This window comes from Leptidea sinapis, chromosome 40, assembly GCF_905404315.1.
Source record: "Leptidea sinapis chromosome 40, ilLepSina1.1, whole genome shotgun sequence".
In the NCBI taxonomy this organism is placed as follows: domain Eukaryota; kingdom Metazoa; phylum Arthropoda; class Insecta; order Lepidoptera; family Pieridae; genus Leptidea; species Leptidea sinapis.
The window spans coordinates 2,971,484-2,994,014 of record NC_066304.1 but is presented as its reverse complement, the minus strand read 5'-3'; the positions used below and the strand labels follow the sequence as shown (position 1 = coordinate 2,994,014).

Here is a 22,531-nt window from a genome sequence, read left to right as displayed (position 1 = left end):
TGGGCGTGATTTGATGACCCACTTTTAACGGCCAGATTACGTTCAAACTTCGTAGATTTATTTACGACCGATGACAATACATTAATTAGATAAAAATATTCCATTTGCAAAATAAGATTTTTGTTAATTTATTTAATTTTCATTTATCGTCTATAAGGCAGGAATTGATATTAATTTAAATTTCAAAATAATTTTTCTATTTTTTAGTTCGGTTTTCTACAAAAACGTGTTTTTTGTTTTTTTTAACTACTATTTATTTCTTGTCTACCTAAATGTTGGCACAAGGCTTGCAAAAGCTGTTTCACAACGAAATGACAGGAAGTGTTAAAAAACATTTTATGTTTCATAAAATATTAAATAATACTCTTTCCATTTTGCGTAGGTTGAAAGGCTCTACTGGCGCTCAATCAATAGGAGGTAGAAGCTTTCAACCCAGAGAGAGTGCTACGTTTATTCTGTTTTTAGTTAAAAATGATACTTGTTATTTAATTATAATATCTACATTTTAGAGGCGTTTGTGCCATAGAATATTTCTATTACGACTGGTTTTCGGTTTTTTTAATGATATCATAATTAAATGTTTTTAACTTTCCGCTAAGAAAATTTTAGAAGTTATTAGTTTAAACTTTAACCCCGTTTTTCGAGAATCGAATTTAAATTAGATCACGATGTTTTAAGGTCCTAGAAAGCTTCCTGACAATATTGGGAATACCCACGACGGTGTCTGCATGTATGTGTGTGTGTGTATGTATGGCATGGACGGTCCGATTCGGTTCGTTAGATCTTAAGAACGAAGAAAAACTACGAAAAAAATAAATTCATGTAATTTTTTGGAATAATTCTAAGTAATCAGCTTTAAACATCAAAAAACCACGTCGATCGATAGAATCTGTTGAGTCCTTCGTGAGTTATCGTCGATGAAAGAAAGCCGAAAAAAGTGTTTTTTCGGAATTACTTCGAAATTTCATGTTAAGAGGAAATGAAAGAAGTATTCTTAATTGCACAGTTAAATTAGATTACCGTTAATCGGTAAGGCCACATTATATCTGCTGGGACGTGAAGCCTCTTCCCGTTCCCCTTTCACCCCCTCGCTCTCGTCCTGTTGCGTCAGTACGGTTTTGCAGTTTCATTACCGTTAGGTACATGTCGTGATAATTTCGAGCTACCACTGCCTTGTTTTTGAAGTTTTCATGGTAATGTTTTGACTTTTGTTGTTAATAGTTCTGTAGTTTATGTTGTTCTGTTTCGCTATAATAGTTCTGTCAGAAAAATTAATACTTTTATAGGTAGGTACTTAAACTAGTTGCTTTCATTGATTTTTCATTATTATAATAATAATAATTAATCAGCATCACAACACAACACCTCTACATCAATCAATAATACAGAAAAAATAAATCGTAGTTTATTTTATTAATAATAATATTAATATTATTTAGTGATGCTTGTTTTGCACACCGCAACAAAGCGACGATGTGACGTCATCGACGTCAAGTCCAGAGATAATGTAACCGAATAGTAACTGGCATACGTTTCTAAAATAATATTACATTTTCCTTCCTATTAATGAATTATCAAACCATTCCAGTGAAACACTCTAAGAAAAAACCGATTCACTCGATTTTATGAAACGCGCAGTCATTGATAGATTGACAGATGACGGCTATAATCTTGTAAAAAACGGAGATAGCCTAAATCCACAACCTTATAAGCAACTGTTCGCTTTCAAACTTAGCCGGATTATACTTCGTACATATTATTACTACTATTTCAAACTTATGTCAAATGACTGCACGTTTCATACTAAACTAAATTTCTATTTTTACTTACTCAGTCCCGCCTCTTAAAACGTAGTATTTACATCCTCTTTGTACCAAACAAAATATTGCGGTGTAAATAATAAATAATATTTAACCCCATGCCCCGAAATATTTACCCAACTTCATATTTTGTATTGCAACAATTGTGGTATTGTATTTAAACCTGTTGGATGCCAAGTTGAAGGTACATTGAAGTGCGCAGGTCCCTTTAAAATTATGTGAAGGCTTTTTTCACCATTGTACACGTACGGTTTACGCTCGCGCGCCTGTGTTATCCTTTTAAGGGAAAATGCAATGAGCCATAAGAAAAAAGGGGACGACAAGGTCGAGCAAGCCTATTGTCTCGGCTGCAACTACTTTCCACTACATTAGGTGTTGAAAATAGGCTTTTACTTAAGTAAATGAGCTTACGAGAATGATTCCCTAATGACCATCATCCCAGGAAATGAATGAAACACATTCAAAAGCATGGTAATAAAAGTAGTTTAAAAAAACTAAAAAACACGCTTTATTATATATATGTATTGTCAATCCCCGATAAATCTACGAAGTATGAATGAAATCTGGCTGTTTGAAGTGGGTCAAAATCGCGCCCTAATGAGTCGGTTACAAACAAACATACATACAGGTGATGCTAATAAAAAGCGTGTAAATACTTTTGTGTTTAAAGGTTATTATAACATAAATAATTTTCTTAACGATAACAGACTGGGAATGGAGCGAACACCCTCAGGATATCTTAATATATATTATAAAATACGTGACACGTTGTTTGTCCGCGATGAACTCCTAAACTAATGAACGGATTTAAATGGGGATTACTTCATGCAGTGAAGTTTGGTCCAACTTGAGAGATAGGATAGTTTTTATTTAGATTTGGGACCCATAATTATTTTTATTTTCAATATTTGTTTTGTATGGACATTTTTTCTATGAGAGAATTTAGTGACATACGGTTTGACAGTTCCGCTGTGAAACAACTTCATTATAACAACAGGGAGCATTTTTTACGAAATAATTCTTGATGGTTTGAAATATTATTGGCAAATTCTTATAAAACAGTATTTTTTTTATTATATACAGAACAACGTCTGTCGGGTCAGCTAGTTTAATTATAAATTTTAATGTACGATCTACATATTATATTGTAACTAAATTAAAAAAAAGCCCGCTGCGTTTCTTGCGCCCGTTCATCTAAGGTCTGAGACTTACTTTTTCACATGTATGAAATACGTTCAATAAGTGATTTTAAATCCTATTTTGAATAAAAAAAATGAAATTGGAATTTTAACATCATCACAAAATTTATTGAAAATTATTTTAAGGGTTTTTCAACGAAGGTAGTCGATAGGAGACCTATTTTAAGACACTGTTGGCCGTCTGTCATTGAGTGGGTATTGAATGAGACTGAGTTGTCACACTTGACTATGATACGCTCAGCGAAAGTTCAGGCAAAATTTTAATGTAATATTATTTGTTTTTTTTTTTAATTGTAAATTTTCATTACCTACTTCATAAAAATACTGGACAACAGAGTTTAGTTGGTTTCGTATTATTAACTTAAACTTAATGATGTGTTCACTTCTGTTATATGGCGTTAGTTTATTAGTCTTTGGTTCTACTATATCATGTACTGCAGGATGTGGCGACCAGATCAGACTACGGTGCACCATCACTAGGTCTGAAGTAGAACGACTGGGAAAGATTTGGAGGGACAAGAGGATTACCAAGAAGACTAAAGTCAGATTGATGAAATACTTTGTGTTTCCAATATTTCTCTATGGTGCCGTAACTTGGTCTCTAAGACTGTAGGATTGCCGTAAAATCGATGCATTAGAGATGCATTTCGCACCAAGGTATCCATCCTCAAAATGCTTCGTATTAAAGACAGACTATCTTCAATTGTGCAACTAAGAATACTGAAGTTCTTTGGTCACGTCTCTAGAAATGAGAAATCGATGGAGAGACTGGTAGTTCAGGGCCAGAAGGAAGGCAAGAGAGCACGCGGTCGTTCGCCAACCCGCTGGATAGACGCCATCACAAAGGCTACTGAGTCCATCATGATCCAGTGTACTCGCAACGCCTCTAACCGTCACAATTGGAAGCACATCGCCAGGAGAGCTACCCTTAGAAAGGATATCGACCTACCGAACACCCCACAGTGTACCGGCAATGCAACCACGACCACTCTGAAAAGAGTGTCCGACAGAGAAGCTAATTAGTCTTTATTCTTGTAAACCTCTGAAGAATGTCCCATAAAATTTAATGAGTTAAATTTAATATGTTCTAGACTTGAATGTTTTTACTTTCAATTAAAGAGGTTGTCATAATATTAAAATTGCGTACAATACAGGGTTATTTAAAAAAGAATTTATACTTGAAACGTCGATCACGAACTGACCAAACAAGATTGCTTCGATATAATATGAAAGTTATATCTGATTCATAAGCGTTGACAGACGCGTAGAAACAGGAAATAGCTGTTAATTTCGAAAAGGACATGGATGATTTTGATCCAATATATATATATATATTATGTATAATTTATCCGTCTAGATGGAGCCTCTTAGCCACTTGATAGACCACCGATGAAAACAGGCCAGGTTTATTACTTTACTATGCGTAACATGCTGCGTGTTACACTCGCGATTTGTATGTCACTTTGTGTAAGTGTGCGTGCATTGCTGAAAATAGAGGATAACTTTCAACCTGAATTTAAAACCTAGCCTATCTAGACGATTAAAAATGATCTTAGGTTCAAAACCAGTCAATTGTGATGCGGACATCGTACAAAATATGCCCACTATGTACTCTTTAAATAATATATTGTTTTAGTTGGTTATAATTATATTTAGACGTAAAATATCTTGCAGACTAATTTTTTTGATGTAAATTTATATTAGGCGTTAGGCCGACTCGAAATTACAAAACAAACGAATAAAAATTAAAATAGTTTAAATCAATGTTCTGTTATTTAGCCGACGAAAAGTTATTACTTTCCGCACTAGTGCTTTTCAATTCAATCGTTGTTTTTTTAACTTTTTCCTCAATAATTGCCCTAACTGCTCTTATTACTTCACCAAGGATTTAACTGTTTTTCATTGATTTACATTGACGTACTTTTAGACTCACAACTGCTTATTAAAATGTCCGAGCGGTTGATTATGGTGCGAAAGAGACAGACAGACGCGAACACAAGGCAAGAACATTTTGTTTAGACATTTGAAATGTCATTATTTAGCAAAATGATTAAAAAAGTCAAGTTAGTTACATAATTTTATTAATTTAAAGGGGCACTTACCTGAAGTTCGACACTCCATCCTTTTTAAGTTTGGATATGCTGTTATTTAGACAGTTTGTGAGTCTCGTGCCAGAACTTAGCGATTCCACACCTCCTGAGGTTGCCTAGTATCTCTACACTACTATTACGCGAAACACGATGAATTTAAGACAAATATTAGCGGAAGTTACACTCAATATAAATAAAAAAAAACATTAACAAGAAAAATGCACGCGTCTAAAATATATTCTACTAAGTCTTGGCGGTATGGATCAAAATCATCGCTAAAAGGATTCTATTAAAAAAAAACCGCCAACAGGCATCAAAATGCCTCACTCTATTATTGTTAGTGACATTTTTTTTTGTCAGACTAACATTGTATTTTATGATCATTTTGGAAGATAGCCTAGGGTCATTTACGTGCAATGTATTCTATGTTAGACACACAATTGTATTTGAATAAGTTATGAACGTTGAACGTCAAAGTGGAGAACCACGACATTCACCATTATATCTTCAATTATTGACGGCGATATCCGGTGATTTACATAATTCTGTTCGTAATCCAGGTGCAATACACCTACTGCTTTCCATTCATTTAGAAACGATTAACGTAGGTTGTTCATAATATTATGCTTCATATAATGTAGGTACAAAAATATCAATAAAAATTAAAGATTATTATTATTCAATCCTGAATTTTATAGGGATGATTTTTTTTAAAAAGCAACTGTAAATTTCGGTACAACTGCAAAAAGTAATGTCATTTTGTCGAAATGGAAATGTTTGAGTCGAGTGAAAATGAACAATCTGCAAGTGAAATTAACCATGTATTATAGTATCAAAATTAAAAAAAGTAAAGAAATCAACATTGACCTAGAACAAACAACTAGACTTCCAGTTTTCGCCGAGTTGCGTTTCGACCGCATTGTCGCATGGATTGGTGCGGTGTGATTGGGCGGTTTTTGTGACGTATTAGCCCTGTAAGAGATACGTAACAATGGTGAAGAGACCAAATTTGTCATGTTGTTTTTGTGTTTTATTATTTCTAATTGTTTCAACACGTTCAAGTTCTTCATATTTATGTATACTTATTGATATCCGCAAATTAACGCCAAATTCAATAAATTTTCTCATCAATTTTGTTCATTATACTAAAAGTTTATTAAAATTTGATGAAACAGCTACTCCGATTGTCCATTTAAACGTTTCTTTGAGAAATATTTTATCAAAAATAAATAAAAGCCATTTTTACTTCAACCACATATTTATTTTGAAGCCGACCTTGTAAGAATGACTTTCGCATTTGGCGGCATTTATCCCTATCAGTAACAGTAATTACCTATGCAATACAAAATAGTTATCTGATACCGTATGTAATATAGTTTTTTTTTTAATGAAAATAATGGACGAAACGAGCAGGACGTTCAGCTGATGGTAATTGATACGACCTGTCCATTACAATGCAGTGCCGCTCTGGATTATTGAAAAACCCAAAAATTCTAAGCGGCACTACAACTGCGCTCGTCACCTTGAGACATAAGTTGTCAAGTCTCATTTGCCCAGTAATTTCACTACCTACGGCGCCCTTCAGACCGAAACACAGTAATGATTACACATTATTGCTTGACGACAGAAATTGGCGCCGTTGTGGTACCCATCCAATCTAGCCGGCATCCTGTGCAAAGGAGCCTCCCACTGGTAAGCGGTTTGTGGTAGTATATATAATGAATCTATTTTGTTAACAGATTGCAGCTGTTGACGTATACAGAGCCAGCCAGCCGACCGGCCGCCATTTTTCTCTCAGCCGTTCCCTTCTAACCCTCCAAGATTGCTGCCACCATGGGTCGAAAGAAAATACAAATATCTCGGATTACGGATGAACGGAATCGGCAGGTTAGTGAGGCTATTAATTTATGTTCACAAACATCACAGATAAAATTTGAAAACAAAATTTTATGAACGTTACGGGACTCGAACCCACGACCTCTTTACCGTAGTCTACGGAACGCGAGAGGTCTTAAATTTTTGTTTTCAAATTTTATTTGTGCATTAATCCTAGAAGTGAGGGTCACTTTAAAAACAAAACAAATTGTTTAGATTTGAAAGAGCGACATCTCAAGTCAATTTCCTAATATGCAAATATTGGGGTCGCGCAGGTTATCAACTGTAAAGTAGATCCTGTAGATGAAGCCACAACCTGAGAGTTGAACAAAGCATACAAGATTTTATGACGATACGTCATTATGAAAAAATGATGAGACAAAAATTTTAAGATGCGCTCGCGTCTCTGTAATACAAAAGTAACAGTTGGATCCTAAATTTTTTTAACGTTTCCGTCATTCTTTATTTTTTCTCTTCATTGCCCTCTGAGCAACCATGAGCTTTCTCATAAGGCCTATAGTTAGCAACCACGTCTGCGTACCGTAAGTCATCACTGGCAACACAAACTGGTTAAAACCTTCGTCTACAGACACCGAGGTAGTTGGGACAAGAAGATTTCGAATTATAAGAATTCTACCAATATTTATCCCCATCACCTAAATATTGTCAAGTTTCATTAGAAATTACATCATCCCTTCTCTGTTCGGTGGTATTGGATCCTCACAATCATATCAAGAGGTGTGATCTGAACGCAGTATGACCTGATTCTTGCTGTCAGATTCGCGATATTATCATTCGACCAAAATGTAGGACATACATCCGTAGGATAGGCATTCACAGGCCGAAATTTAATGCGTTCCTTTGAAAAAAACTGCATGCCTGCTTTAAACGACGACAATAATAAAATAAAAATAAAATAAAAAAGCCTTTTATTCCCATACTAAATTACATAATTAAGTTAAACTAAATTTAAAAAATTAAAACAAACTTATAATTATTGTTAGTAAACCCAACTTAAGCCTAATATTATAAGAACTTAAAAAGAGAATAGTTTTATGTAAGTAATTTTTTTTTCTATTTCTTAATAATTAATGTTTAATTAGTAGTATGGGCCCCTCTTTGGGTGAAGGCGGACTCCAGTTTTTTCCACACTATACGGTCTTTGCCCAATATTAGCCAGTCTTATCCAGCGTATTCAATCACATCATCAGCCGACCCTACCAACCCTCCATCCAAAAAAAAAAAAAAACAATGACAATATCCTAGTATTATTACAACAATCCTTTCACAAAATGTACTTACCATGGACGCTTTTATGCCCTTCTGTTCTATATAGCTTTTTATAGCTGTTATTAATGTTTTTCTATCTTGTTTGGAAGATAAATTAAATAGAAACGAACGATCTTAAGGCAGTTTATTCATCTGGAAACAAATACATTCTTAAACATACAGTAGATAGTAGTAGTAAAACAAGAGATTTTAGAAGTTACAGGTGGGGACACTCATTTTACCATTTTCGAAGTGACTCTCGAGCAAATTATTCAGTTTAGAAAAAAAATATATTACCTCAATATCATTTTCGAAGACCTATTTATAGATAGAACATAAAATACTAATTTTATAAATAATTATAATATTATAATACAAATTAAAAAATAAATCGTTTTGCCGATCCACTATATACATACCACTTTAATTATCTATTGAGAAACTTAAAAATATAGTGAGCGTATCTATGTTGTCGTAACAAAACTAATTAATTTTATTTAAAAAATCCTTTCCCATTAGCAATGCATTTCGTAAAGATATAAAAAAACGAATGAACATATATTCACTTTCCTTCCTAGTTACTATATTATATATAACTGCATATATATATTCGTTATTCATATACATATGAAGAAACAAAGCTGCATTAAGCTAGGTGGTTGACCCTTTTAAAATAAAAAGTTGACTTGATATTACCCAAGGTTGTACGGTTTGCAGTACCTGATCCCACAGACTCTATATATACTTATGATATTTCTTTATATACATTTACATTCTTTTAATCTTTCGTAGATAGTAGCTTTACTGGTCTATCGGGGTCTTGTTTCTATATTTTTAATTCATCGTTTTCGAAGCTATTTATTATTATGTATGCTACCAGTGGGAGGCTCCTTTGCACAGGATGGCGGCTAGATTATGGGTACCATAACGGCGCCTATTTCTGCCGTGAAGCAGTAATGTGTTAACATGGCTTTGATTCGTTCTGAAGGGCGCCGTAGATAGTGAAATTACTGGGCAAATGAGACTTAACACCTTATGTCTCAAGGTGACGAGCGCAATTGCAGTGATGCTTAGAAGCTTTGGGTTTTTTTAAGAATCCTGAGCGGCACTGCATTGTAATGGGCAGCGCGTATCAATTACCATCAGCTGAATGTCCTGCTCATCTCGTCCCTTATTTTCATTTATAAAAGTTATACACTTTTTTGGCGTGTTAGGGAAAAAATATCTACACCCAAATTCGACACCCTGACGTTAGCTGGTCCTACCAAGCCTCTTGTAACTCATTTGTCTACTGAACCACAACCAATGGACGATAATTAGATAAATTTCAATATGTTAATGTTGTTTTATAAAAAATAATCAATTGTATAAAATAATTTAAGGATATTTTAATAAAAGCTTAATCAACAAAATTTTGCGGTATAATAATATCTTCATTTTTTTTATTTAAAACCTTCTTAATTAAAATATTGTTCTTTCTACAAACTTGAAATAGCACAAGGAATAAAAATAATTAAGTATTTTGGTTCTTCACCCTTAAGAGGTTTATCTTCTTGCGTGCGAACATACGTAAGTACTCACACACTTTTGTTGTGTTAAATTAGTTTAGTTATTTTGATGTTTATGTGAAGAAGAAGAAGTTTTTCACAGGATTCTGGCCAGAAAGTACAAGTCTTTTTCTACCGTGAAGCTGCAGTTGTATTGTGTATGGAAGAAGAGGACAAACGAGCAAGACCAGAGGAATCACAGGAGCGTTTCCGGCTTAAAAGGAAGGTGTGTTTCAACAAGGTATCCATGTCGTTTCGTCCCGGAAACACCGCTCAAGGAAGCTCATTCCAAAACTTGGTTGTACATGGAAGAAATTCCTTAAAAACCGCACTATAAAGAAACGCCACACATCCAGGTGGTGAGGATGATATTATAATTTATGGCGTGTCCTATTGTGTGTCGATTTGAAAAAACTCAAAAAGTGATCACTTTTATTCTTATTCGAATCACCTCAGTGTTGCTACCCCTGCGGTCACCTACCTTACGTGCATCGTAACAACCTCGCCATACAAGTGCGTCACACCTCAAAAAACATCTCTGAACCGCACCGTACATAATTAAAATTGATTAATTTATTGATAATTTAATCTCAGTGATCTCATCGATAGTTCATAACATCGATAATATATTATACTATCAAATTAAAAGACAAGATGGGATTATATTTTGAACTTTTTCGTTTATGCAAAATCGAACTCTTAATATATAACATATCATATGATACATAATAGCTTTAAGGGTAAATGCATACACTTTTATAGTGAAGGCCCAGCCACTTTTCTGGCATTGCCTATAAATAAATTTAATGGTTTTTATAAAAAATGTCTCCGTCGTAAATCCCCTACTCCACAGCTGAATATCTAAGTGATCGGACAGCCTGGGACTAGATTATGATTATTTTATAGCAATAACAATGACAGTACAATATTGTATATTTTATTAAAAAGAGCGCACAAAAAAATGCTGGGAGAGTTTCATGCGCCGCTTCTTCTCTCTCAGAGCGCTATTTGTTTCCGAAGAGGTGGTTCCTGATGTTCATGGCATCAGAAGGAATTCTAAAGGAATCAATTTTGAGAAAATAAATGCCTTTTATCAATAGTTATTAAGTAGACCTACACATACATATAATAACGTTGATTGTTGTACTAATACTCACACACACATACAAAAGTAATTTAAATTTACTAAAGTATCCTAAAACGTATTGTTAAGTATATCCAAATTGTAAAAGGTATAAAACAAACTTTAGATATTTTATAAAACCATAAGCGATAAAGGTATTTTATTTTGATATAAAATTTGAGAATCAATTTGTTACTACCAGATGCGAATTAGAAATAAATTATCATTTTTTATTGTCTTTATGGATCCCTATTTTTGCGATAATGGCTTACACATAAAAGATACATATAATATGCTGTCGTAGGCTGTTTTGTAAGACTATTTAAGGCGACACTAAATGCCAGCGACCTTGAGCGATATGAGTTCACGGCTGCCGGCCCGCCATCTATGTAACAAAGTCAATGTTTTCAAAATTCTTGCGTGGAAAACAGTTTATATGCTTACAATCCTCGTTATTCATTACTAATCTGAATAAATATACCTACACAAAAAAGTAAAGCTATAAGAATAACTTTTCTGAGAGTTGTACTAAAAAAATGCGTCATGCCATGCCAATAAACCTGTTTAACTGCAAGGAAAAGTGGTAGTTCAAATAGGCTCTGGAGTGAAAACTATAACCAACAGCAAGCATTAGAAACCTACAAATAAGACTTAAGTGTATTATATGCAACAGGATTAAGTGGTGTTCATAGCTCGAAATGCTATATTTTCACCAAAAAACTTGTATAAAAACAGCTTGTTTGCATGTATTCTGCTTACTCTTCGCCTTAATATAAATATTTACATTTACATTATATACATGTAACACTAGCAGTTTTTCCAGCACACGCCAGAATAACTCGCAGATAGTAGATTTTTTTTCTACTTGACACTTATGAGTACCACAACGGCGCCTTTTTCTACCGTAAAGCAGTAATGTGTAAGCATTATTATGTTTCGGTCTGAAGAGTAGTAAGTAGCTTGTGAAATTACTGGGCAAACAAGACTTAACATCTAATGTCTCAAGGTGACGAGCGCAATTGTAGTGCTGCTCAGAAATTTTGGGTTTTTCAAGAATTCTGAACAGCACTGCATTGTAGTAGTTAGTATTAGTAGGTAGAGTGTATCAATTACCATCAACTGAACGTCATGCTCGTCTCGACACTTATTGTCATAAAAAAGCTATATTATCGTGGAAATTCATTGAGCTCCATTTAGTGGTTATTGCGTGAAATTGCAACAAAGTTTATACATAAGGATACGTCTATAAGTCCGTACTTGTTAAACTGTGTGTACAGGCACAATTAATACGAGTGTCGGTGGTAGCGGTCGTTGGCCTTAGACGATAGTGATTCGCAGAGTGGTCTGCGGACTGATAGCGCCGCATGTGTTGCTCCTGACTTCGAACACTAAGGTCATCATGCCCTTCTAACCTTACTAACGAACCACTTCACTATCATCTGCTTTTTATGGTGCAAAAAGCTGGTACAGTGTAATTACAGACACATAAAATATTCTAGCATAAATCCTTTTTTTTCTTTATGAAAGTTAGTGACAAGACGGGCAGGATGTTTAGCTGATAGTAATTGATACGCCCTGCCCATTACAATGCAGTGCCGCTCAGGATTCTTGAAGAACCCAAAGCTTCTAAGCGGCACTACAATTGCGCACGTCACCTTGAGGCATAAGATGTTAAGTCTCATTGGCCTAGTAATTTCACTATCTACGGCGCCCTTCAGACTGAAACACAGTAATGCTTACACATTACTGCTTGACGGCAGAAATTGGCGCCGTTGTGGTACCCATTCAATCTAGCCGGCATCCTGTACAAAAGAACCTCCCACTGGTATGTGCAAAGGACCTCTCACATCGAGGTTTGCTACTATATGGGTCGTTATTTGTGATTCTTCCTCTCTTTTACTACTACTACGTTCATTATGTATAGTAATTTCTGCGTCCAAAATATTTTGTAACATGTGACACTAAGGCAGATCTATAGAGATTAGACTTTGCTGAGATTTTTAGTTTCGTAAAACTTAGCTGAGTGTGATAAAACGCGAACTTCAATTTTGCAAATCTGGCACGAGACTCCATTTTGGCGAGTCCACACGTCCTGAGGATGCCTCGTGTAGAGGCGAAACACGTGTCAAATTGTTTTAAAAACAAATATTGGCAGAATCAATACTAAAGAAAACTTAAATCATTTGTATAATTATGGATTTCCGCAAAGTAACGCCTAATTCAATAAATTTTCATAATTCCAGCTGTCAAATGAATATAAAAACGAAATCAAAGATTAGGATGATAAGCTTACAGTCAGCTAAATACGCTCTATCGATCTTAGTCTTAGAATGTAAAAATTTAGAAGTTTCTTAAAAATCCATCGGAAGGAGCATGTTAAATATCCACAAATGAAAGTTGATCATTTGACCGACTTCAAAAAGGAGGAGGTTCTCAATACGATCGGTATTTTTTTATGTATGTACACCGATTACGCTGAGATTTTGATCCGATTTACATAATTCTTCTTTGGTTTGATGCAGAATTTTAGCCATAAATATTTGACACAATTTCGCCCAGTAATTTTCATTTTCATACGACTTAATCCCTATTAATAGGGAGTATTTTATTAATATTAAAGGTATTAGGTTTGTATAAGACGTGTACTAAATAAATATTTATTAAATTATTTATTACATTTCTGTTTTTGCAGTCAGTTTTTTTAAACGAAGTTTTTTTTTTTGATTAATCAACCCACAGATTGGCAATCTTTCTGCTGTGAAGCAGTATTGTGTTCTGGTCTGAAAGGCGCAGTAGTCAGTGAAATTACTGGGCTGATGAGACATAACACCATATAAACAGCTCAAAATGATGAGCACAATTGTAATGACGCAGAGAAAATTTTGCATTCGATCAAGCATTGTGGCACTGCATTATTGCAGGGCGTATCATTTACAAAGTACACACCCTTCATGGTGCAAATTATATGGAGTAAGTCCATCACAGAATCGTGCCCCAAGATAACAACGTGGAGGACAATACACATTAGAATTGATAAACTTATAACGATAGCAGGCAAAACATGGTTTAGTATAACTTTATATAGAAAATAGTGGAAAAAGTAAGAATTTATTTTTATGAAAATACGGGACGATACGAGCAGGACGTTAACTGATACGCCCTGCAGTAATGATTAATAAAGATAAATTAAGTAATGTAATGGACATTGCAGTGCCACTTAGGATTCTTGAAAAGCCCAAAAATTCTGAACGGCACTGCAATCATTGTCACCTTGAGACATAAGAGGTTAAGTCTCATTTGCCCAGTAATTTCACTAGCTACGTCGCCCTTCCGATCGAAATACAGAAGGAAAAGGAGAAAAACGAGCGTAAGAGTCCTGACCTGATGTTAAGTGATCACCGGCGCCCACATTCTCGTGCAACTCCAGAGGAATCACAGGAGCGTGTTGAGTTTTTTTGTACGTGGAAGAAAATTCAGTCATCAGATGGTGGTGTTTGTCAATATGAATGTAACCTGTTAATAACGGCTTATATTATTCAAATTCAAATTCAAATACTTTTATTCAAAATAGGACTTAAAATCACTTATTGAACGTCAAAAACTACCACCCATTCGAAAGAGACTGCCTCAGACCTGAGAAGAATGGGCGCAAGAAACTCAGCGGACTTTTTTTTTATATAAAATATGGATTACAATGTGATATCGTACAATAAACATTTATAATTAAAGAGCCTGAGGGTGTTCGCTTTATTCCCAGTCCGTGGTGTCATTAAGAAAATCGTTTATGCTATAATAATATTGATGTCATATCATCATTTAATCGAGATGATATCGATAAACAATGTAGCACTGCTAACCAGTTGTTACATCATTGTGATAAGAATCAAGTTAAACAAACATTTACATACAGCTGACGTTACCCAAATTGTCAAAGCAATATCACCGGTAAGGAAATAAATTCCTGTACAAATTTTCTTTCAAATTTAATTAGTAGCAAAATTTATGGACGATGTGGGATACGAACCCGCACCTCTTGAGTTACGTCCAAGCGCTCTTACCAACTAAACCAACCGTCCGCATGAGGCATGAGCATAAATCTTGATATGTTCAACTCTCGGATTGTGGCCAGATCTACCAAGTGGGAGGCTCTTCTGCACAGGATGTCGGCTAGATTATGGGGACCGCAACGTCGCCTTTTTCTGCCGTGAAGCAGTAATGTGTAAGAATTATTGTGTTTGGGTCTGAAAGGCACCGTAGCTAGTGAAGTTACTGGGCAAATAAGACTTAACATCTTCTGTCCCAAGGTGACGAGCGCAATTGTAGCGCCACTAAATTTTTGGGTTTTGCAAGAATCCTGAGCGGCACTGCATTGTTATTGGCAGGGCGTCTCAATTACCATCAGTTGAATGTCCTGCTCTCGCTTCTCTTAATGTCATAAAAAAATCTACTTTAGAGATGATAGCCTGCTCAACCACTATAATTGCATATTAGGAAATTGACTTGAGATGTCGCTCACTTCTGTCGCACACTTAAAATATATCAATTAAACTAAATTGAAGGACCAATAATCTGTAATACAATAGACTTACTATATTTACAATACTAAGACTACATAAAATTAAAACTATCATTACGTGGAAGCGTACCTACTAAATTTGTATATAATATTATAATTACAGTAGTGAAGGAAATCTTTTAAAAAATTCCAAACTGTTTACATTCCTGTAATACACAGGAAATGACGAATAAGGTTTTCGTTATGAGGAAAATATGGTAAATATGTAAAAGTATGAACATTATTATCATTATAATTGTATAAATTTTGTATTCGTGTTATATTATGACTCATATTGATTGTCTTTTGGTATTTAAAATCATTGCATTGTAAATATAATTATTTCGTGACCCTTTTCACAAATTTAAAATTATGCACATTGTTTTAAAATTAAGACACAATATATTCATAATGCTTATTTGACTTCTACTGTTAGCGACACAGTAGACAACAATGTCATTTGAATTCATTCAAATCTTATTTCTGTACAATTTGTTATGTTTGAAAGTGATAACCCTCACTTCTGGGATTAATTATTATACAAATATAACTGAAAACAAAATTTTATGAACGATGCGGGACTCGAACCCGCAACCCCTCGCGTTCCGTGCGAGCGCTCATTCCAACTGAGCCAACTGTTCGAGTGACGTCTCGTTGATAAAATTTCGTATCCTTTGTTCAACTCTTAGGTTGTGGCTTCATCTATAGGATCTACTTTATAATGAATACAGGATATAGTTGATAACCTGCTCAACCCCAATATTTGACTATTAGGAAGTGACTTGAGATGTCGCTATTGCAAATCTAAACAATTTGTTATGTTTTAAAGTGATAACCCTCACCTCACCTCATTAATAAAACGTAAGTGTTTTATGAACACAATAACCTTATGACAAACTTATATTCACACACAACTTTATTCCACACACATACAAATGGAGACACACCCTCTTATTCATGAATATGGTTTATTTAAGTTTTTTATTTATTTTTTTAACTTGCTTGCTTAAGTCATTGAATATATAATATTTATTGCATCATACTACATAGATTGTTTATTAAAATTATATGTAAAATGAAGCTGTTAATGTTGATTAAAAAGCGCAGCAATGACTTTCTTGCTACTTCTCCGCATTGAAGCTAATCCTTTTGATAAGTCGTGGTTATTGTTAAAATAATACCTATCATTTCTTTAATCTAAATGAAAAAAATATATTGGATTTGATTTGATGTCACTCACTCAACCATACAACCTTTACGATAAAAAGAGGTTATTGATTGTGTTTTTTTTTAAATCATATAATTGTACCTTTTTTTTTTTTATTAGTTAAATGATTTGAAATTATTTGTTAACCATTAGATAATTAAAAACGTTTTAAATTTCAAAATTATTACGTAATAATTTTTAACATATAAAACCATGATATTTTTATTGTATCTGAATATAATTTTGTAGATGAATATCTAGTTCATAGCAGCCAATTTATAATATTAAATTTTCACTTACAGGTGACGTTCAATAAAAGAAAGTTTGGAGTAATGAAGAAAGCCTACGAGCTCAGCGTCCTCTGTGACTGCGAGATCGCTCTGATAATCTTCAGCTCCAATAATAAACTTTACCAGTATGCAAGCACGGACATGGACAAGGTAGTTATATAAAACAAGTACCTATACTAGTAAGATAGTCTCTAATATATAATATTATATAACTATGTAAATTATAATTGTAAAGTGTATTCATGAAAGAAATTTCAAATGTAATTTAATATTGCCTCAAAAACCAATTCTGAAATTCATATCTGAAGAAATATTCGAGTTTTTTTTGGATAAAATATGAAGAAAATAATGAAAAAATATAAAAATAAATTTAAATATAATATAATAATACTAATTTTCAGAAGTAATTGTATCTGTCTCAATTTCAGGTACTATTGAAATACACTGAGTACAACGAGCCACACGAGTCGCTCACCAATCGCAATATCATCGAGGTACATGAAGTACGGCGTCATCTGTGTGCCCGTGATCGCAATGCAATGTCCATGATATTGACTTATCCTATTAACAGCGTGCTTACTTACACTATTTCTTTTGCCTATAATTGTTACTAAAACAAAAACAAAAACTAAATTCTTTTACTACTAATTGTTGAAAAACTTTATCTAGATCCTTTCGTAAAATCGATGTTAGTAATAGCCTCACACGATCCCGTAAAACCAGCATGTTTATATCCTGTTAGAAAAATAGTGTTAAACACCAGACACCATTTGCTAACAGTTTATGATCACACACCCCAAATGTTTATGTTATTTTTCTCCGTACAGCATGGGTTTAGATTTGTTTGTGTTTATTTGAATTAGACGTGCCTACCTGATCTGTTGATCTGTCAGGATGAAGTCGGTGTTGTATCATTGCATTCGACACTACACACAAATGTACGCTAAAAAGTTTTCACTTACAATTAGGTTAGCGCTTTGTTACTTGATAGCACTCTGACCCTCAGTTAACTAAACAAATAACACTGTTATGATTTGATTACTAAAGAGGGTGTTGTTTTAATGCATGCTAGATTATTCGATCAATATTTAACGTTTTGGCTCGTCAAGCCACCTGAGCTTGTTTCGCTGACACTTACAGGCGCTAACGAAGAAAGAGCATAAAAATGGAGTGATGTCACCGGATAGTCCTGAAGCAGAGCCTGAATATAACCTCACACCACGGACCGAAGCCAAGTACTCGAAGATAGATGAAGAATTTCAAATGATGATGCAGAGGAACCAACTGAACGGAAGCAGGGTTGGCGTTGGCGTGACTGGGAGTAACTATAACCTGCCCGTCAGTGTTCCAGTTGGGAGCTACGACCAGTCACTGTTACAAGCTAGTCCTCAAATGCACACCTCGATAAGCCCACGGCCTTCGTCTTCGGAAACAGATTCAGGTTGGTATTTTTTATTCCATACAAAAACTTACGACTTAATGAAAGTAAAGATACAATAGAACCATACTTTTTGGTGTAATAAATTTCAAATATTTAAGCTACGTAGTTATACTGTGTATAATATAAGTTATATTTTAAAATACTATATTTGTCCCATCTTTTTTGTTTTATAAAAATTATTTAAGTCTTTTTACGTTTATTGATCGTGAAATAATTTTTAAATGCCTTAAATACTACTCTCCAATCACATTTTTTATGGAACGATATTTATTATTCTTTTTTATTAGATATAGTTTTGACAGCTGACAATACTCAATTTACATATAAAGTTTCAATCATCAGGCCACGGTTATACTAGAGGTATCTATACTCTCGTCTAAGTACCATACACTTGCCAAGTGTAAACCACCAATACTTTTGATTCCAGTATACCCCAGCGGCGGAATGTTGGAGATGTCTAATGGTTACCCTGGCTCGGGCTCCCCCCTGGGGTCTGGTTGCACAACCTCCCCGTCACCGGGACCGGCTCCCTCCCCGCACCGACATCCGCACAAGTCGCACGGACACGCGCCGCCTCCACACCACTCGCCTCGTCATAACAACCTGCGTGTCGTCATACCCAACTCCATGCCACCGCCACAAGATGACATCTCATATGCTGGAGAGGTGAGTAGAGTGTATCTTTTTAATGCTAAAGTACGCTCACGGCGCAGATATTTCGGTCATTGACCTCCTATTCAGAATCCGATCACGGCGTGCTTGTCAGTAGGACAGGTGGTATTGAAGTCTTGAATGTCTGATCCAGTCTCTGCTCACTAGTCCATATTGAGATAATATGTACTTCGACCTTTTAGCTTATGATTTATAACTTTATTTACATTACATTACAAGTTATTCGAAATAATTCTTACCTATTAAAAAATTTGTACTATTACAGTTATAATTTTAACTGCCGAAAAATCAACTCATTAACACTATCTAAGCCGTAATTTGATTGTTCGGTTATAATTTCCAGACTCCACTAAGCTACTCAGGACTTGGCAACTTCGGACCACAGGACTTCAGCATGACATCGGACATGGGAATAGGACTATCATGGGGCGCGCACCAACTGCAGACGCTTCAGCACAACAGGTACATGTCTGTGCCCAATTTATTTTTTTACATTTTTTAACGCATGCTTACTACAACTAACATACACTCAATCATCATTAAAAAAAACTTTTTAATCACTTATTAAAAGAATAATTTAATGAAAAGTCAGCATCCATTTGAAAAGATTTATTCAGTCTCTAATGAAATGGTTATTGTAGATGATAGCTGCTTTTTCTTGCTTGCAATAACAGAAGACTTAGTCAAAATCATTGAAATCTAAATAAACAGGTAATAGAACTGTTATAAGTGCTAATTCCTTGCGGGATGACTGCAGTCTATTTAATTACAATACATTGCTTAGTATGCTTGCAACGCTCCTTATAATGCGGATCATGCGCAGGAATTATGTACAAAATGACGACAATACAAATTAATTAAGAATTTCATACTTAAAAATTGATCATCTTATATTTTAATCCAAAAAACATCAGTTTAATAAAAAAAGACTTACAGATGAAATTAATATTGATATATTTGCAGAATGTTGAAGAATTTCCCTAGTTAGTTATAATAAATACTTGCTAGTTACCTATAAAACACATGCGAGGGGACATGTTTAACGTAGATATATCGCTATATATGTATATATGCTTCTAGTACCTTTTTATTTAGATCAATGTGGTCAAGACGCTTTTCATAGTTTAATTAAGATCATAAATTTATAAGAATGTTTTCTGTCATTCATACGTCACGTAATATAAGATAAGATAAGATCATTTATTTGTAGTCATGGGTATACATAGATGTTTCAAATCACAATAAAAGTTCTCCATTCCTTGCCCGCATGCTGTGGCGTACAAATAGTAATTAATAACAAGTCAAACAAATATATTTATACACAATGACAGTTAATTGTACATATCAATAATTGAATATTTTGAAATAACATATAACAAGTGAAATTGGTAAAAAGAAATTAAATTAAGTAATATGATATTTAAAAAATGTTAATTGAGTGTTGTATCTGAAAAGAAGTCTTTTATGGAATAGTACGATTTTGTCACTAGCACATTAAATAGTTTCTTTTTAAAACACGTCAACTTAAGTTCTGTGATAGTTGTAGGTATCTTGTTAAATATTCTCGGCGCCATTTCAAGAACACATTGTACATCGAAGCTGTGTTGCTGCCATGTAAACGTAATCTATCCTTGCTTCTCAAATTAATATTGTGGATTTGAGATGTTCTGATAAATGTATCAGGGTTAGTTTTTACAAATAATGCTATTTCATAGATATATAGTGAGGTCAAAGTAAGAATTTTAAGTTGGTTAAAGAAGGGTTTACAACTATCCCTTATTTTAAGACTACACATTGACCTAATGCAGCTCTTTTGGGCTTTAAAAATTATATCTTTTACGCATGAAAATTACACTAGATAATATGATAATATTATATAGTGTAATTTTCTTACTATTTTGAAATACCAATTTTCTATCATTAAAAGATAATATAATGATTTTACGAATAATATCTTAATAAATAAAATGATGTATTAAGAATGAAAATTATTAAGAAGTAATAAATAAAAAAAAGTTTTTTCAATAGATCGGTAAAACAAAGCAGCCAGGAAGTTCTTGATAATCCTGTATATAAGCTAATAAAATGTTGAGAGCACCTTCATTGCTGTCGAATAAAATATCATAAGTTCAAATGTAACTAATTTCCATATTCTTAAAATATTAAATCAATCATTACTAATTATTATAAAAAAAATTAAGCTCCACCGTAACAGCTGTTCGCTGCCGTGACCAGGATTCGAACCTGGGTTACTACGGCCACAACGTAGGGTCCTAACCACTAGACGATCACGGCTATCGGAGCGATTGCTGTTGTAACGAAATTAAAGATTAAAAGCTGAAAATCGATAAATTTTACGCACGAGTGCAGCCAAATTAACTCGAACACTTTTTGTTGAATGAAAAAGTACAAAAGGTTTCATGCCGTCCACTTTACTGAAATCCAATCGATTAAAATTAAATGATTTAATACAATGTTTTGATTTTAAATCTTTTTGTTACAAGGTTTTTGTATCTTTTATTTAAATGAGTAGTATGTGCCATAATTGATTTTCGCTTTAAAGCGCTTCATAGATTCTAATTAAAAACGACCATCAAGACATCTTGGAACTATAATATACTAGCGTATAGACTGCGAAAGAGATGAACATCTCTTACGGAGAGACAGCAAGATAGAAAAGGAAATTTCTTGTTACTAACCGTAATAGAAGCCGATTTTGTATTCACAAGTCGTAAGCTTGGCTTTTTTTTTTTGAAAATGAGGGACGAGACGAGCAGGACGTTCAGATGATGGTAATTGGCACGCCCTACTCATTTCAATGCAGTGCCGCTCAGGATTCTTGAAAACGCCAAAAATTCTGAGCGGCACTACAATTGCGCTCGTCACCTTGAGACTTCAGATGTTAAGTCTCATTTGCCCAGTAATTTCACTAGCTTCTAGACCGAAACACAGTAATGTTTACACATTACTGCTTCACGGCAGAAATAGGCGCCGTTGTGGTACCCATAATCTAGCCAGCTTCCTGTGCAAAGGAGCCTCCCACCTGTAAAATTCCTAAATAATAATAAACCACTAGCTAACACACACATTGACAAAATGGAGCACGCATTTTCACGCTGTCAGTTTGTCTAAACGCTACTTTATTCGAAATTTATTGGCTATACCTATTTTGTTCTTCGATAATTAAGTGGAAATGCGTCGATAATAATTATAATGTGTTTTTGTACAGTAGCAGCCTACCGGTGCTGGGTGGTGGGACCCCCCCTCCGGCCGCGTCCCCCAGCAATGTAAAGATCAAAGCGGAGCCGGTCTCCCCCCCACGCGCACCAGATCACCTTCACCGCGTCTCTACCGCACCACAGCCAGCACATATTTCTGGCATCATTGATGGTTAGTATTGCTAAGGTTCCATGACCAAAGAGTCGCATTCAGTATCGTCATCA

The 22,531-nt window shown here is 34.5% G+C and overlaps 1 protein-coding gene across 7 annotated transcripts in view; it reads left to right on the top strand.

Annotated features, from left to right (window-relative positions):
* The window catches only part of LOC126976344 (myocyte-specific enhancer factor 2), a 200,830-nt gene that overhangs the window by 171,707 nt on the left and 6,592 nt on the right, over nucleotides 1-22,531 (top strand). For 3 of the 7 annotated variants that reach the window (XM_050824638.1, XM_050824644.1, XM_050824637.1), the window contains exons 2-8: nucleotides 6,849-6,996; nucleotides 16,988-17,125; nucleotides 17,404-17,469; nucleotides 18,116-18,416; nucleotides 18,844-19,082; nucleotides 19,432-19,556; nucleotides 22,318-22,478. In XM_050824638.1, coding sequence (XP_050680595.1) covers nucleotides 6,943-6,996; nucleotides 16,988-17,125; nucleotides 17,404-17,469; nucleotides 18,116-18,416; nucleotides 18,844-19,082; nucleotides 19,432-19,556; nucleotides 22,318-22,478 — 1,084 coding nt within the window. In that variant the 5' untranslated portion in view covers nucleotides 6,849-6,942. The remainder of the gene's footprint in view (nucleotides 1-6,848; nucleotides 6,997-16,987; nucleotides 17,126-17,403; nucleotides 17,470-18,115; nucleotides 18,417-18,843; nucleotides 19,083-19,431; nucleotides 19,557-22,317; nucleotides 22,479-22,531) is intronic. The other 4 variants (XM_050824642.1, XM_050824641.1, XM_050824640.1 and 1 more) reach the window with 4 other exon arrangements.